This window comes from Sturnira hondurensis, unplaced genomic scaffold (genome assembly GCF_014824575.4).
Source record: "Sturnira hondurensis isolate 20B ecotype Veracruz unplaced genomic scaffold, ASM1482457v3 Scaffold0004068, whole genome shotgun sequence".
NCBI lineage: Eukaryota > Metazoa > Chordata > Mammalia > Chiroptera > Phyllostomidae > Sturnira > Sturnira hondurensis.
In genome coordinates, this window is record NW_028076699.1 from 8,015,187 (window position 1) to 8,033,987 (window position 18,801).

General features: G+C 41.0%; 1 protein-coding gene across 1 annotated transcript in view; it reads left to right on the plus strand.

The window, feature by feature from the left end:
* The first annotated feature begins 14,298 nt into the window (after positions 1 to 14,298).
* LOC118985015 (BEN domain-containing protein 5) overlaps positions 14,299 to 18,801 on the plus strand; it is a 1,089,084-nt gene continuing 1,084,581 nt past the window's right edge. The window contains exon 1 of the mRNA XM_037043322.1: positions 14,299 to 14,435. Within this exon, the coding sequence (XP_036899217.1) occupies positions 14,402 to 14,435 (34 nt within the window). The 5' untranslated portion in view covers positions 14,299 to 14,401. The remainder of the gene's footprint in view (positions 14,436 to 18,801) is intronic.

Sequence of the window (18,801 nt, forward strand, 5' to 3'; positions counted from 1 at the left end):
GGTACATAGGAAGTCTCTCTGCCGTCTTCTTAACTTTTCTGTAAATAAAAAACTGCTATAAAGTAAAATCTATTACAAAACAACAAATATGTATGCTTGTAGGGTTGTTTGAAGAGCTTCCATGGGAATTTAGGAGAACACAGAAGCAATGGACATTATTACATAATGTCCACTAACATTAATGTAATAATGTCCAAATGTCCACTAACATTTGTTCAGTGCTTGCTGGTCTAGGAAATGCCTTGATATATACTGTCTCATTTAATTTCTAAACAGTCTAGTGAAGTCAATACAAGTAATTACTCCCATTTTACAGTTAGGAAAAGTGGAGTTTGGAAAGATGAGGTGACTTGTTGGGAATCAAAAGATAATCTGATTCTCATTCCAATGATTGTTCCATTACATCCCAGTTACTTCTCTATTTACTCTCATTAATCCCAAATGTTAGAAACAAAGAAGGCAGTAACAGTGCTAGGTTGTCAATGGCTGATGAACAAATGCTAAATGAACAATTCCTAGGTCTTTCCTATGTCCCATCAAATGATGGGACTACCTAAGATCTTCATTTAAACATTGATTAGCATCATCTTATCAAGAAAAATCAATAAATTGTATTTGCCTCTGACAACAAGGACAGAGTATGTTACCATTGAGGGTGGAGGGTGATGTGCATGGGCAGTAGTTTACTTTTCATCAAAAAGCTTTATTTTTAGGTCTGCACACTTTTGGAAAATGACCTTTACTCAAGGCCACTTTAAATATCTCATTTGGCTTTGTAGAGGTTACGGATAATAGATGGTGTTCTGTGTTTTGAATAGGGGAAGTGTTCAAAGATCAGCAACATTTGGGGGATGGTTTACAAAGCATTCCAGCTGTGTTGGCCATTTGCTGCTCCATCAGCCTGTGCTGTGTGGGCATTGTTCGGCAGCGTTGCATAGCATGCCCACTCTTGCTTCTGGATTACAAACTCTTTGGAGTAGGAATGTGGTTTTTGTTTAGAGCATTTTACCTGCTGCAAAGCAACACGTACCCTTTCTCTCTCCAAATACAGAAGACATGTGGCTCTTAAAACGGCAATTGTAGGAGCAACGAAAATATACACATGTGAAATTGTATCTTTTGCAATTGGTTTATTGTTGGGCAAGTAGAAGTGGAAGAACTACCACTTAAAACATCTGCCAAGACATATATCGCAACAACAACAATTATTGGTTATTATTAAATGTAGCTATGTGAGATGAACTCACCATACACAATCTATCTCTAATCACATCAGAGAATCTGGTTTATAATTATAGATCTTGTTAGATGTCCCAATGAGTGGCTGGCTTGGGTTTCTGTCAGATCTTTGTGGGAGAGTAGGTGTGGAAGGTAGGTGGACAGGGCACACACAGAGAATGTTGAAGAGAAGACTCCCTAATAATGTTGTTCTTCACTTTTCATACTGCTGGAAATTCTACTGAAAGGAAATTCTAGATTATTTTGATCACCTTCTGGGGCATTTAGAAAGATGTTTTTAGTACCTCCAAGGCTCAAATCATTTACTGGGTTTCAGAGACTATATTCAACTCCTTCAACCACACAGAAGCCATTTTCTCCCGTTTGGTTTATTGTTGATTATTGTGGAGTCATTCCAGACTGTCTTCAGTTTCCTGAATATTCAAGCTGTGTTCTTTTTCAGTGGATGTGTTCTACTCCTCACATCTCTGTATCCTTTCCCTAGGATCCTTTCTTTCTTCCCTACTTTCCTTCAAAACTGAGCTCACAGTTTCCCTTCCTCTAAGAGATCTCCTTTGATCACGCTCCAGTTCAACTGCAAGTGTAGATTAGGTGCACCTTTTGTGTACTCCCCAAATACTTGTATTGAGAGTTATCATAGCTTTCATTTGCTCATTCATTTATTCAGTCATTCATTAAACTTATTTATTAAATGCCCACTGTGTGCCAGAGGCTGTTCTAGCTGCTAGAGATACAGCAGGGCACAAAACAGGTGATGTTCCTGCTGTCATAAAGCTTACCAAGGAGGAAGGGAGTTAATAAATAAGTAGGCAAATAATGAAATAGAATTTATGATTTTAGATAGTAAAGAAAAAAGTAGGATGGTGTGATAGTGACTAAAGGTGGGAGCCACTTTGACTGAGTGGTCAGAGAAATTTTCTCTCAGGAGGTAACATTTGAAAAGGGACATGATTTTAGAAATGGTTGAAGGTGAAGGTTGCACAACAATGTGAATGCACTTAATGCCACTGAGCTATACATTTAAACATGTTGGAAATAATAAAGTTTGTTATATTTTACCCAAATGAAAAATAAAATATATTCATGCTGAGTAACAAAAAATAACTAAAATAATTTAAAAAAAGAAAGACTTGAATGAAGTAACAGAGGAAAGTGGTGTGAAGATCTGAGGGAAGAGCAGTCCAAGCAAAGGGAACAATGAAGGCTTCAAAAGGAAACCAAGCCCGAGGTGTTTGTGCAGCAGCAAAGATCCTGCAGGGCTGGAGCATGATGGGTAAGGTGGGGTTGGAGAGGCAGGCCTAGCTAAGTCGTGTTGGCCATTGAAGGCCAAGAAAAGAGCTTCATGGATTGATGGAGTGAGGATTTGTAGCTAGACTTACTGTGCTCCAAAGCTTGTGTATATCATAGTATATTACTTATATGTATCACATCCTATCATACAATGATGGGAAATGAAAAATTTAGGCTGTTCAAAAATATGCAATTAAGATATATTAAAATGTAATATAAATGTTTTGAAAAAGTAATCATATTTATTAATTAGAAAAGAAATATACAGCTTTAGACCCAGCTAGTATTAGTCATTGTTCAGTGAGGATATAGGTTTTTATCAGGCTAAACTATTCTTGAAAACTGTTTTATTTACAACGGTGTGTGAGCACCCAGGAGTGTTAGCTAGACTAACTAAAATCAGGAACACTTGCAGAAAGGCCCCAGACCTAGAACTAGCACTGAGTTTGAATCTGTATGAACCTGGTGGCTACCACTTGCCCCTACGTGTTGACTCACTGAGAACCTACCTTGTGCAACCTGAGTACCGCCAGAGGATTTTTGGTGACTGAGCCCAATAGGTAGGTGGCAGGTGGTAGCAGGTGGAGGTGGATCTTGGAGAGCTTTGGGACTTTTGCTGAACTGCCCTGAGCTGGTGCTGGTAAAAGCCAGCTGTGGTGCACAGCTTGGTCCTTCCCATGCACACCAAGTCCTAGCATAGGCAGCCACAACCTTTGGACTACGGGAAAATGAGGTTCTAGGCCTCCTGTTCAACCTGAATGTCTTCCTTGAACAAGTCAGTGACAGCCTTGTTTTATTCCCTGCAGTTTCAAGTTCAGTGTGTTTAAGTATTTGTCACATCAGTAACAAAGCCTAATTTTAATAACACTGGCTCACCAAGCACAATGGGTGTCTTAGAATCATTTAGCTCTAGGTCTTTTGTTTTAGTAGTTAATAAGTCTAAAAAATCAAGCCATCTACTACCATTATAAACTAGGTATTCATACCTTACTTTGTTTTCTTTCAAATATTCTATAAATAAGCACCAGTTAAGTGCATGAGCATGAAGAAAATTGGAGATCTTGATCTGTTCCTGCATTAAAACCACAGAGAACTCACACAGCTATTTCCTACACACAGTCTCTGAAAGGGACATGATTTTGTGGTACATACCCTTTTCTCTTGATGGAAATAAAGTGTTGAAAACAATTTCCTCCTTTTTCCCTGCAGGTGCCCCATCTGTGACAACTGCAATCAGTTTTCCACGTTTAAACCAAACTTCTCAAATTCCTTCTCGGCAGATGCTTAAACTCTATCGCTTCATGTGTCCTGGCTAATTGGGTAAAACATTTTTCCTGTAAACATCACAGCCAGAATGTTGGCAAGGGTATCATGTGACAGTCACTTGCACACTCTGCCAGTGAGAGCATAAAGGGACAAGGCTTTGAGAACAATTTGTGAACATGTTTTAAGAGCCTTGAAAAGTTCATCCTCTCTGACCCAGTGACCTCATATCTTGAAATTGAAACCAAGAATGGGATCAGATGTGATGAATAAAAATATTTGTACAAGGGTGCTCACTGCAGCATTTTTTATAACATAAAAAACTAAGACCCGATTGACCAAAATACCCAAGAAGAAAACAGTTTAATTAGTTATGATGCATGTCTAAGATGTCTATTTTACAGCAACAGAAATAATATTTTCAAAGAATACTTTATGACATGAGAAAATTCTCCCGAATTTACAATAAGAGGAGAAACTACAGCATAAACAATGCATAGTATAAAATCTAAATTAAAAAATAAATGCATAGATGAGTATAATGTATTCTCCCCTTCAGTCTGTAAATACTAAGGATTTGGTGGGGTTTGACCCTACCTGGACTCCCCAGTTTACTAATGTCATCAGAATGAAAAGATACACGACATATAGAAAGTGCCCTATGGAGGCAGCTCTTTGCAAGTGGGAGAAAAAGAGACTGGACCCCGTCATCTTCAGCAGTCCCCTTCATGGATGGAAAAGTGAAGCTTTTCGGACTTGGGTCTCCAAAAAACAGGGTGGCCTGTGTGGGAATATACATCCTTGGGGTGTTTTTCCCTTTTTAATTTCCCTGACCTTTCCTCTGAAAATCATGAGGAAATCCTTCGCTTCTCACTCCCTACTTTGGGAATCCACCCCTCATCTGAAGGGAGACAAACTGCCTCTCTGACCTTTTGTATACATCCGGTTTGGACCAGTTTTTCCTTGGCTCCTACTTTTCTCAGTTGTTGTCTCTTCTTAAGGAGAAGATATCACCGTTAATTTCCTCATTAGTTCACCCATGACGTAATTATGTCTCACCAAAGATGAGGTACGTGATGTTCGTATTTCTTGGAGACAATCAAGCTTTACCAAGCACAGCCTTTTTCTTCTATTGCCATATGTTTGTCCTTGCTCCTCTCAGAATGGTAGCCCCTGGCATTACTGTGCTAAGAAACTATTGGTTTTTATTTCACGTCCACCAGACCAGCTGTCAATAGCTCTTCCTTTTTGCTACCCAGTGATGTCAATTCCAAGTACATTTTCTGTAATGAAATGACTTACCACGATTAGGAGCTTAATAAAGGGCCAGGTTTTCAGTTTAAACAACCACAATGTCTTTTCTACCAGGCTGTAGTTTCCTCAAGCCAATACCAAGTCTGACTCATCCAGATACCTCTCCACCCCAGCCGTCACGGATACAATACTCTGTCCATTAAATCCATCAGGCTGCCTTTATGTTACTGATATGATTTGAGGGTTCAATATAGAAAAAGCAGGGAGCTAATGGAATATATTAATGAAGAGCATGATCTTTGGAATCAAGCCTTGTTTTGAATCTTACTTCTACTTCTTATTAGCTGTGTTACATCGGGCAACTTATAACTTCTCTCTGTTTCCTGATTAATAAAGTAGGAATAAAACCTGTCTCGGGAGCTATTGTGAGACTCAAATAAGAATGAAACTTATTAAAAAGTGACAATTATTATAGTGAATTACATGCAGTCTTAAACCTGGAATATGAAGAAAATGTTTGAGATGGAAATGTGCTTTGGAACAGAAATAACATATTTCTTTTATTGTAAAAGAAAACACAGATACAAAAAATGTGTGAATTCATGAGTTCTTATAAGGCAAACATCCTTTCAACCACCACCAATATCGACAGAACTTTTCTAGTAACTCTAAAAGCCCCTTCATGTGCCCTGTCCCGATCACAATTTCCTGCCTACCTAATTTTATAATGATCACTTCTGGATGTTTCTTTATGGTTTTAGCACCTGAGTGTGTATCTCTGAACATTATAATTTAGACTTGTACATTTTCAATATAAATTGTTTCCACAATTAAAAAGAGAGGTGTAAGAAAATAAGTTATAACTCAGGTGGTAAATGAAATAAGAATGTACACTGTGTCGAGTGGTAAGACATTGTCCTAGTTAAAAGCATGGAATCCAGAGACAAGCTGCCTGGGCTCATATCCCAACTTTGCCAACTATTAGCTCATTGAGCCTGATTATGTTAATCAACTTCTTGGCTAATGTTCTTCTCATTTGTAAAATGGCAACAATAATACCTATTTAAGTACATGAAAGGAAATATACAATATATTTTTCAAAAATAGGAAACCAATTAACTAAATGTTCAATTCAAGAACTAAAAACTAGGGACTTCCGCCAAGATGGAGGCATAGGTGGAAACACTGTGCCATCTCCCACAACCAAGTTTGACTACAACAAAGGTTTGGAGAAACAAAGACACACGCAAAGGACAGAAAATTGAATTATACGGAAGTCCGACTATATCTAACCATTCAATGGGGACGGTAAGCGGGGCGGAGACAGCAGCGAGCAGGGTCGGGCAGGACAGGTCCCCCGACCCAGGCGTGCAGGCAGCCTGGAACCAGTTGGGGTGCGGGGCAGACTGACCGTGGTCACACATTTGAGCACAGTGAGACAGACCACGCAGGCCCCAGGGGGCGAGGGCTGATGGCGGTGGCACACTCGAGTGCAGTGGGACGGAAAGCGTGGGCCCGGTGACGGCAGCAACTGCGGCACCGGTGAGGGCCCCGGCGGCAGGCGGCAGAAAGGACGCCATAGTCCCTCTTTGACCCCGCCCCCACATACAACGTCACAACCCAGCGACTTAGTTGCCCTGTTCTAGTGAACACTTTAGGGCTCTGATCCTGCTACAGAACAGGCACGAACAGCCCAAAAGACGGTGCAAGAAGCACTCAAAGTCCCAGAGCCAATAACTCTAAGCGACAGAGAAATTGCCAGCCTCTCAGAAGCACAATTCAAGACACTATTTATCAGGATGCTCACAGAACTGGTAGATTATAGTCACAAATTAGAGGAACATATGAAGGCTAAACTAATTGAAATGAAGGGAGATGCACAGGAAACCAATAGTGATGGAAAGGAAACGGGGACTCAAATCAATGGAATGGACCAGAAGGAAGAACAAAACATCCCACCAGAAAGGAATGAAGAAATGAGAATTCAAAAAAATGAGGAGAGGCTTAGGAACCTCCAGGACATCTTTAAACGTTCCAACATCCGGATTATAGGGGTACCAGAAGGGGGAAAGAAACAGCCACGAGTGGAAAACTTATTTGAACAAATAATAAAGGAGAACTTCCCCAGTCTGGCAAAGGAAATAGACTTCCAGGAAATCCAGGAAGCTCAGAGAGTCCCAAAGAAGTTGGACCCAAGAAGGAACACACCAAGGCACATCATAATTACATTAGCCAAGACTAAAATGAAGGAGAGAATCCTAGAAGCAGCAAGAGATAAGGGGACAGTCACCTACAAAGGAGTTCCCATCAGACTGTCAGCGGATTTCTCAAAAGAGACCTTACAGCAAAGAAGGGGCTGGGAAGAAGTATTCCAAGTCATGAAATCCAAAGACCTACAGCCAAGATTGCTTTATCCAGCAAAACTTTCATTTAGAATGGAAGGACAGATAAAGTGCTTCTCAGATAAGGTCAAGTTCAAGGAGTTCATCTTCACCAAGCTCTTATTATATGAAATGCTAAAGGGACTTATATAAGAAAAAGAAGATGAAAAGCATTAACAGTGAAAGGACAGCAAAGTCACAGTTATTAACAACCACACCTAAAACAAAAGCAAACCAAGAGGACAGCTAGATCAGGAGTGGAACCATAGAAATGAAGAACACATGGAGGGCTAGAAACAGGGGGGTGGGAGGGGGAGAAGTGGGGAGAAGGCACAGAAAATAGCATAGATGGTAGGTAGAAAATAGATAGGGGGGAGGGTGAGAATAGTGGGGGAAATATAGAATCCAAAGAACTTGAGACACGTGGTTATAAACTAAGGGGGGGGGGGAGAATGGTGGGGGAGGGAGTGTGCAGGTGGAGGGGAATGAAGGGGGGGAATAGAACAACTGTAATGGTATAATCAATAAAATATATTGAAAAAAACTAAAAACTAGGGATGGAGTAAATTCAGAAACAAGAAGAAAAAAAATAAAGGCAGAAAGATTAAATTAAGTAGTGAGGCAATAGTATTTGTTCTCCTCCTCCTGTTCATTAAATCAAGAATCCCAATATTCAGAGAACCCTAGGCCATTACTAGTTTCATGGGTGTGTGACCTGTGCAGTCACACAGGGTGCAATGCTCAAAGTGTCCCAAGATTCCTTTAATGCTCTGATGTTGCCACTTTGAAATTCTTAATGATATTTGAATAACAGTCCTCACATTTTCATTTTGCACTGGACCCTGCCAATTACACACCCATCCCTGATCTGGGCCTACAACTGCCCGTAATAGAGATTCATTTTCCATCTCTTCTTCAGCGAGGGGTGCTTTTTGAGCACATTCTGCTCAATGAGATGTAAGTAGAATTGTATGTGCAACTTGCAGTAAGGTAAAACACATTGCCCCTTCTTGTTGGCTGAAATACAATCATAATAGCTGGAACTCCAGGAATTATCTTGGGCCAAGATGGAAACCATGCGAGGTAGAACACCAAGATACATCTAGTTTGATACCTGAGACTGAGTGTCATAGGAACCCTGAAGTATCTCTAGACTTCTTCAATTGAAGAAAAAAATTTTTATTCTGTTTCAATACAAAACTTTTGATGTAAAATTTAATATCTATTTGTAATTGAAAAATTCTTTAAAAACATCTTGAATTTGACCAAAACTTTCTGTCAAAAGCTACATTTAATGAAAACACTTTAGATGCAGATCCTTTATTTTTTTAAATTTTTTAAATTGTTCAATTACACTTGTCCCCATTTTTCCCCATTACTCTCCCCTGCCCTACCCATTCCCCACCTCCCACATTCAATCTCCGGCCCCCAACCTTGTCTTTATCCAGGGGTCCTTCATACATTTTCCTTGACTTGACCCTTCCCCTTCTTTCCCCGTTATTCCCCTTCCCCTCCCCTTTGGTCACTGTCAGTCAGTTCCTTTAATACCAGGAAAAGACACGAATCCCTGCTGTAAACTACTTTTTACCGCAATACTAGAGACTTTGGCTAAAGCAATAGTACAGGGGAAAAAAGATACATTAAAAGGTTAGGAAGGGAACAGACAGCTACCCTTTTGCTGTTGATTTTTCTTATAGGTTAAAGAAAATCCAAAACAATAAGCACGGTAAGATATAATATGAGAGTTCACTGGATTTTACAATTATAATATAACTTATAAAGTCAATACCATTTGTCTACATGCATAAAGCAAGTAGAAAAAAGTTATAGAACATAAAACATCAACTACAACACTACAAAAACTATAAAATATCTAAATAGTGTTGTCAGGGAAGACCTCTCAAATAATGTAACATTTGAGATGAGACCTGAATGAAATCAGTTAATTAGGGAGATATCTGAAGAAAAAGGCAGAAGAAACTCAAGGACAAATGAGTTTGCATCATTGATTTTTCTCTTTCTTTCAACATGAGAATATTTTACTTTCTGTGGAGCTCAGTCATGTTTTAACATTTCAATACTTTATCCAGGTTAAGAAGATATCCTCAAATAATTAAAATAATTCTTTGATGGCCTTGGCATAAGGCAGGTTTTTTTTTCTTTTTTAACAAAACTTAGAAACCAAGTAAGAAAAGATCAATAACATTTCCAGAAGGCCAAAGCAACATAAGCACAGTAGAAATACAAATGACAAGGTGGGTTGAAAAGTATATTCTCTTATTTATTTTTTGTTTAATCCTTATTGTGTTTTTCCATTACCATTTAGTTCCCCTAATACCCTCCTCCTCCCAGCAATAGCCACACTGTTGTCCATGTCCATGAATCCTTTTTCCCTTTTTGCTCAATCCCCCCTCCACTAGCTGTCTTACTGCTCTCCATCTATGAGTCTGTCCCCATTTCCCTTGTTTGTTCATTAGATTCCACATATGAGTGAAAAATCACGTGGTACTTGTCTTTTTCTGACTGGCTTATTTCACTTAGCATAATGTTCTCTAGGTCTCTCCACACTGTCTCAGATTGTGAAACTCTTCTTTTTTATGGTCAAGTAATATTCCATGGTGTAAATGTCCTGTAGTGGTTTTATCCACTCCTCTACTGATGGACACTCGGGATGCTTGCATATCTTGACATTGGCAAATATCACTGCAGTGAGCGTAGAGGTGCTTATGTTCTTTCAAATCAGTGTTTTGGGTTCCTTCGGATATATACCCAGAAGTGGGATTGCTGGGTCAAAAGGCAGATCCATTTTTAATTTTTTGAGGTATCTCCATACTGCTTTCCACAGTGGCTGCACTAACCTGTATTTCCACCACCATTGCAAAAAAGGTCCCCTTTCTCTACATGCTCACCAGTGTTTGTTGATTTATTGATGATAGCCATTCTAACAGGTGCGAGATGATGTCATTGTGGTTTTAATTTGTATTTTCTCTGAAGCATTTTCATTTCTCTTCTCCCCAACCAAAACTTCATCTGGCTGACTATACCCCTCCATGCCCCACCCCATCCTTTAATACTCAGCTCAAGGGTCCCTCAAAAACCTTCCGTGATGTCCACCAAAGGCACCCCTATTAGATGTTTCTACATATTTCTGAGTGTATCTGTATCATTCACTGCTCTTACCATATTGTTTGGAAATTAATTGTAAACTGGATTTGTGTGCGTTAATCTTTTCTTCTCAATTAGTCTGTAAACACCAGAGGCATAGTTTTGACGTGAATGATGTGAGATAACATGGGTGAATTTCTCAGTATCATTCCAGTCTTCCATGGGTCTGCTACTTTCTGACTAAGTGACTTTGTGTACATTACTTAAACTCTCTGAATCTCAGTTTCATCTTCTGCACAGGATGTTCTGAGAATTAAATGAGTTTATGCATGTGAGAAATGTGATTATAAGCTGACTGTTTCTCTCATTCAATACTGCATCTAACTCAGTGCCAGGCACATAAAAGGTGTTACTTTAATAAACGTTTGTATAGGGAGTGGGTGAATCCTACAGGGACTATTTTGTCAAAAGGAAGGCACTTGGGCTTTGTGGTAGGTGGCTGTTTGTCTGTGGAGACAGAAACCATAGGAGATCCTCCAGGAAGGCAGATCTCCCAGGGACATGCTGAATGGTAGCATGGGAAAATCAACTCTTAGGGTTCACATGGGGGCATTCCTGTCCCACTTCCATGTTGTGCTATTTCACACAACAAAAGGGAAGTCTCTGAGGACTCTTGCAGGAATAAAGTCTACCCTCCCTCTTGTACTACTCCCTGAAGAGGAGCTGATGCACAGAACTAAACCTAGTCCCACCAGCATCAGCACTGATTTTCCCAGGCATTCCATCTCTTCTACCTAACTGGCATTTACCTATCAGTGTTGTCCAGTGGAACTTTCTGCAGTGCTGAAAACACCTGTATACAGGGTAGGGCAAAAGTAGGTTTACAGTTGTGACTATGCAAAACGCAGAGTTTATTGTTATGTTATTTATTAATTCTTGTATTATTTTCCATACAAACAACTGTAAACCTACTTTTGCTCCACCCTGTATATGCTGTTCAATATAATAGCCACATAGCTGCATGTGACTATTGAGTAATAGACACGTGGCTAGTCTGACTTAATAACTAATTTTATTTTATTTTTTAAAGATTTTATTTATTTATCTTTAGAAGGGAAGGGAAGGAGAGAAGGAGAGAATATCAATGTATGGTTGCCTCTCGTGAGTCCTCTGCTGGGAACTGGCCTGCAACCCAGGCAGGTGCCCTGGCTGGGAATCGAACCACGATCGCGTGGTTCACATGCCCGCGCTCAGTCCACTGAGCTACACCAGCCAGGGCCTTGATTTTAGAACCTTTTAAAAATAAATTGAACAGTGCAGTTTTACACAAACATGTTTGTTGGCTTTTCAAATTGCCGTTTGATGAGAACCTTTACGTGCCACATACACTTGCATAGAGCATTTACTACACAGCCTTCTGGTTTTCCTGGCTCTAATCTATTCTCTACATATCAACCAGAGCAGCTGATCATGTCCTTGACTTGCTTAAACACCTGTCAATAAGTTTCTATCACGTAGAGGATCAAGTACTCCATATATGAGTTCTCCAGAATCTGCCCTTACTTATTGATGTAGCTGCCCGTGGCCTTGCTCTATACCTTGGATACACTCTCTTCTGCTTTGCCCATGCTTCTCCTGTTACCTCAACCATTCTGTCTCCCTGTACTGCTGTTTTCTTTGCCCAGCTTACTTCTACTTGGCCTTGAAAACCAGATGCTCTGTCCTCCATGAAGCTTTGTCTGAACATTCTTTTTACCTACCCCCTCTACCCCAGGCTGGGCTGTGTGCTCTTCCTCTGGACTCCCATAGCCTTCATGCTTTCCTCTGTCAGCATGCTGGTCATGCTGGGTTGTAACTACTGATTAAATCTCTTTCCCCTTCTGGACTGTGAGCTCCTAAAAACAATGACAGTGTTATATGTACCTCTTTATCTCTACCATCTGCACAGATCCTGCCTCAGAAGAGAAATCAAGGAGTATCTAAGTAAATTATTCTAAAACATGTTAAACTGTGTACTTACTGGAATTATACTTGTCAAATTCTTTTTAATCTCTCATTCCATTTATGACTTTGAGTACTCTGTGGTAGGCAGGGACCTTGACTCAGTTTGTTGGTAAAGGAAACTGAGGTTCAGTGAGTACAAGAGATTTGCTCCACATTATGAAGCTATCAGGTCTGAGTTTGAATAGAATCTGGCTCCTCAAACTCATTTTGTCCACCGTCTACATTTAATAAAGGTCCTTGTTCCTCCTCAGCCCTCAGTGACCCTTACCACACTAAAATTTTCTCACAGCCTTTACAAGACACTGGGATTGGTTTTGAAAACCTGTTAATTTTTATCTTGATGATTGTGTTGACATGGTTTATGAATTTTAAACTGCTCAAATGTGATATTTCTGATGGGTATTTCCCCGTAACTTTCTACAGAAGATCGTTGCGGTGCCCACACCTCATCCCTACTTTCAGTGCAGGTGAACCAACAGTTCTATGCATGTTGCCAGCAACCCACCTCAAAAGTTTTCTGGTCCCCCTGCTTTTATGCCTCAAGGCTTTCTCACAAACTCTAGAAGGTTGCTTAGCCCTGGGTACACATAACCAGGAAATGTTAAAAGCTTTCAAGTTGAGGGTTGGAGGTAACCCTCTGTCAGTGGGGATCTACAGTGAGATTAAGCCCAGTTGTCTCCTAAAGCAATCAGCTCCAATAACACACATTTTTCTTGTTTTTCCTCTCATTTGTCCCTCACTCTCTCCACCTTGCTCAGTTCCACGGGCTTACCTCCCAAACCAGTTGAATTTCCACTGTCCCCGCCCCTCTCCCTCGAGTTTTCTACAGAATCAGCCCTTCATGATCAGATACCCAGGACACCTGGAGCAGATCGGCAGGGTGCCTCACCCTCCCCAGGTTGGGAGCGGTCTGCTAAACACCTTTAAAAGCCCTTCTACCCTTAACGTTTGTAGCTGCATTTCCATTCGGACCCAGCCGGCCTGATCGCAGTGTCCTGCCTGGAATATGCTCTTCGTTGGACTTTTCTGGCTCCGGATCCTTTCTTAGCCACCTCGGCTACCTAACAGCAGGAATGTGAAGTTGTGAATTTAGGAATCATTTTCATTCCACAAAGATTTACTGAACACTTACTTTGTAACAGCACTGCGCTGTATTATGGAGTATACAGAGACGAAGAGACCAACTCCAGGTATCAGAGGAGCTCACCATCAACAGAAGAAAAGAGAAGTAGATACCGTAGTGCACAACAGGCCGTAAGTATTAGGATAGTGATGCACGGGGACGTTGGACCTCTGCGTGTGTGGGGTGGTGTGGGCACAGAATTGCTGACTTTCAGGGCATTTCAGTTGAAAGACTTGTTACCCAGCACCTCCACCAGGCCAAGCACACTGGCGGGTGGGGTGGAGAAGCGCTGGAAGATTGAGAAGCCTGTCCCAAGCTCCCCAAGTTAAGTAGCAACCACAGAAAAGCCAGCCCACCCAGTTCTGTGGTCGGCAAGAGGACCCCCATCGGTGGCTGGAGAACACCAGCCCAGCAGACTGGGTCTCTGAGCCCCAGAAGCGGTGGAGCACGCTCACTAGCTAGAACCCAGGGGCTGGGTAGTCCGGAGGAAGGGTGGTGGAGTCCCAGCGCCCAAGGCGCCTGGGCCTTGAGGGGGCTCGCGCCGAGGGGGCGGGGCCTCAGATGCAAAATACCTCCTATCCTTCGGACCGCCCCCTGGCACGCGCTAGTCGGCCGCCCGTTGCCCTGGCAACTGTCGCGCCGCGTCCGCCGCAGGGAGCTCCGGTGGCCCGCAGATCTTATCACCCGCTCCCCACTGCCCCGTGATTTTCTTCTGGGCTCTGAGGAGGAGGGATCACAAAAAATGGCGGAGCGGAGCCAGACGGCGTCTGAGGCAGGTCTGTGGGGGCGGTCGACCAGGGAAAGCGCTGATGCAGCACGGCTGTCCTGGGCCTGTGGGGACAGGGGACTTGAACAGGGCCCTACTCCTGAGGAGGCACCCCTGCGTGTTTGCGCGTTGAGACTATGACCCCGGGGTCAGGGGTCAAAGGAGAGGCATCCCTCTGAGTGGCAAGCAGGGACAGCGGAGTCCCGGTGGCAGAGGGGTGTATGGGAAAGTGTGGCACTTTTGAGTGGACGTGGGGCCCCCAGGGAGGACATTGAACTCCAGTCCTGAGAGGCACCCTTCATGGGGGCTGATCACAGGGGTAGGCTGCGTCATGGAGAGGATACACACAGTTCTGTGCGAATATGAGAAGGGACTCCCTAAAGGGGCATGGCTTGGGGGAGAGGGGCTCTGATTCCGAGGAGGCAGGTAAATTTAAGAGAAGTTTTACTTTAATATCAGGCGGTGCCATGGAAGGGGAATATACACCAAGTATTTGTTTTTTGAAGTAGGCTAGTGCCTTAGGCTCACCCTTGGCCGCAGAGAAAGTATACAAATCTTGATATGGGTCCTTAAGAGGACTAGAGGCTTGAGGGGACACCCAGAGCTCCAGTCCTTCAAAGTCCTACCAAAGGAGGCTGGAGCCCTAGTGTGAGTGTATATTGGATCAGTGAGCTTGAAGGTCATTCAGAATCACAGGGGTGCATATCCACATATCTGTGGTTGGAAGATAGTCTTAAAACGGGCAAGATGACTGATAGGAAGGGAGATACAGGATCATATTCCTGAGGTGAGCGCCTTGTAGGTATTGCTGGGCTTGGAGAGATATTGACCTAAGTGTCTTATAGGGTCATAGAAGACAGGAAGGGGTTTTACAGTCTTGTGTGTACAGAAAGGAGTTTGTCCCTAAAAGGGTCTGAGGTCAGAAGAACTGGAGTCTTGATACAAGTGATATCTGTGTGTGTGTTGAGAAGCAGTGGCTTTGTGAGTATGTGTGGTGGTGGGTGATGGACATGGCATAATCTTGTATATGTGTCCTGATTAAGTATTGTGGTTACATGAGTGACCCTCTTGAATTATCCAGTCTTTGGGTGTTGGGGAGGGAGGTGGTGGTTATGGTAAGACTATGTAATGACTGGAACTGGAAATGGTATGAAGCCATCAGGAATGACTGAAGACCTGAGTGGTTTATCTTACTTTCATGGCATCTCTGTTTCTTCCAATAAGTAGTTAGTTCCTTTACTCATTTCATAGTTTAAACTCCCTTATAACTTAAACATACTCATCCACTCAACAAATATTTATTGAGTGCCAACTATATGCCAGGAAACAAGTTAGGCACTGGAAACTCCCTGCTTGGGATTCTCTTATCTTGTTCTTTATTTTCCCTGTAGACCTACTGTCTTCAAATATTTATTTAAAGATATATTTATTTAAATTAGTTATTATTTTTATTACTTATTACCAGTCTTTTTCATTAGAATGTAAGATCCATGAAGGCAAGGGTCTTTGTTGTGTTTATCAATCCCAATGTCCAAAACTGTACCTTGGGTAGAGTATGTTATGACAAGTATTATTAAATGAATAACTGAGTAGGCTGATATGGTCGAGCAGGGGTGTCCAACTTGTGGGCTGTGGGCTGTATGCAGCCCAGGATGACTGTGAATGTGGCCCAATACAAAATTGTAAATTTGCTTAAAACCTTTTTTTTTTTTTTTTTTGCTCATCAGTTTTGTTAGTGTTTGTGTATTTAATGTGTGGCCCAAGACAACTCTTGTTCTTCCAGTGTGGCCCAGAGAAGCCAAAAGTTTGGATGCCAAAACCTTGGAAGCCAAACAAGGTTTTTGGAAGCCAAAACCTTGGAGGTTTAAGTTTTCTCTGAAAAAGTTATATTTTAGCTGAGATATAATCGTGATTGAATAAATGAAGAGAAAGGCAAAGAGTGATCTAGGAGCTGAAAGCCATGTGCAAAGAGCTAAGGTAGGAGGGAACATGATGTTGTGTGTTTAAGGAACTAAAAGAAGATAGGTGTGGCATGTAGGGCAATAGGAGGAGATTAAGAGGTAAGATGAACCAGATTTTGCAGGGGCTCATAAGTTATAACACAAATTTTGGCTAAAAATGCCAAGAATAAAGGAAACCATTAACAGTTTTTAAGTGGGAGCATGACATGATTAGAATCATTAAAAAATAACTCTGGCTACATGTGGGAAGTACTGAAGATATGAGTGGACATAAGGAGACTTGTTAGAAGGCAGTGGAGTTGGAGAGAAAGAATTGTGAAATATTTAAGAGATAAAATTAATAGGACTTCATGAAAAATGGAGATGAGGGAGGAGGAATTATGAAGGCATACTTCCAGTTTTCTAATTTATGCCACTGGATAGTTGGGGGAGCCATTGCAGAGAATAGAGAGCACTGGACGGGACCTTGGCTAGGTTTGAGAAGGAAGATCATGAGTTCATTTTTGGGCATTTGGAGCCTGAGGTATCTTGAAGATATCCAAGTAGCTGGAGAGATTGACAAGGCAGTTGAAGTAACAAGGAAAATCAGACCTGGCATAGAGATAATTCCTGAAGTCATAATGTGGGTGCAGTTCCCAAGAGGAAGAGTTAAGAGTGGGCGGAGAAGAGACCTGGGATAAAATTTTGAGTAGCTGCAATATTTCAGTGCCTTTCAAAGAAACTGATAGATAAGAGGACAACCAAAAGAATATTTTAAGACAAATGGTATACTCAACAGATTAAATGCTACTAAGTGATATAAAAAGGATGACTACAATACTAGATATAGCAGTAGATTTAATATCATTGGTAACCTTGAGAAAGAAAATTGATCAAGTCAGGAGCCAAACCATTTAACTTTTGAGCCAGTATTAACTGCCTCAATCTTTGTCTCTTAATTCAGATTCCCAAGAGAGACAATCTGATTGACACACATCATCTTTTCCCATTAGATCATGTCATAGAGCACAAGCCAGTGTAAGACTGACTATTTTTGGATTAGGTGTCCAGCTATTGTGGGCTGGAGTCATCTGGTGCAGAATATGTCCATCAGGTGATTTTTCATCTTAATAGCAATGGTTATCATTTATGGAGTGTGTATTATGTGCCCAACATTGTACTAAGTGCTTTATATGTCTTAATCTACTACTTTAGCATTATAACTACTATCTAAGGTAGGATCTCTATTTGATTAATATGTGAAGAAGTTTTGGCACAGAAATTAAAAAACTTGCTTGAGATGTGCAAATAATTAGTGTAAGATGGTATTTTTTGGCTATTTTAGCATTATCCAGATTTACTATTTGGCTTGTTATTTGTATTGCAACATACAACATACTGAAGAAATAACAGCCACGATGAAAATTCCTGCTCTACAGGAAATATTCTAAGTTAAGCATACATTAGCAAAGGTGAAGCAGAGAAGAACTTGGGCTCAGATCCTTGTTTAAATTCTGCTTCTATGACTTAATTAGATGTGGACCTTGGATTCAAATATTTTGATCAGTTTCTTCATCGATAAAAGGAAGATGATATTATAGGATAGTTATGAATTATAGAGATAATATATGTGAAGAGCCCAATAAATGGTATTTCCCTAGATTCCCTGAAGCTCGAATATAAAAGAGTTCAAGTGTACTACATATATAAGCAACCTTTATTTTTTAAAAAAATTATTATTATTTTTTTGACGCTCACCCGAGGATATCATCATTGATTTTAGAGAGAGGAGGAGGGAGGGAGAGAGAAACATGTATTGGTTGCCTCCCGTATGGCCTCTGACCACCCAGGCATGTGCCCTGACCAGAAATCAAACCTACAACATTTTGATTCACAGGACGATTCTCCAAACAACTGAGCCACACTGGGCAGGGCTAAAAGCAAGCTTAAACATACAGTGATTAATGCTACATATTCTTTTTCATTTTTCCTCATTGATATAATTGATTTCTCCATAGGCAGACACCAAGTTCTGGAGAATGCAGAATTGTTGTTTGAACTATCTTCATGGGACATATCTTTTATAAGGTGGATTTTGAGGAGTTTCTTGAAGGAGTAATAGCTATGTAAGAAGGTCAGATTGCAAAGGGAAGTTGCTTCTTTTAAACATTGTACTTTAAAATTAGGACATGAATGTCAGAGTTTTTCTCTTTCTCCAACAATTTGACTATTATTGATAATAAAAAAGAACACTTGTAGTTAACAAACAGGAATTTTCGTCTCAGGCTAGAGGATAACTGCTTTAGTTTCCTAGATTCTTCTTCCCCGCTGTCCAACTATCATTAAAAAAAGCTCTTGTTTGAATTACCTGGCAAGATAATTTGTTTTCCTATATTGCCAAGTTTGTTACTTTTGTGGAGATAGCCCAGGCATTTT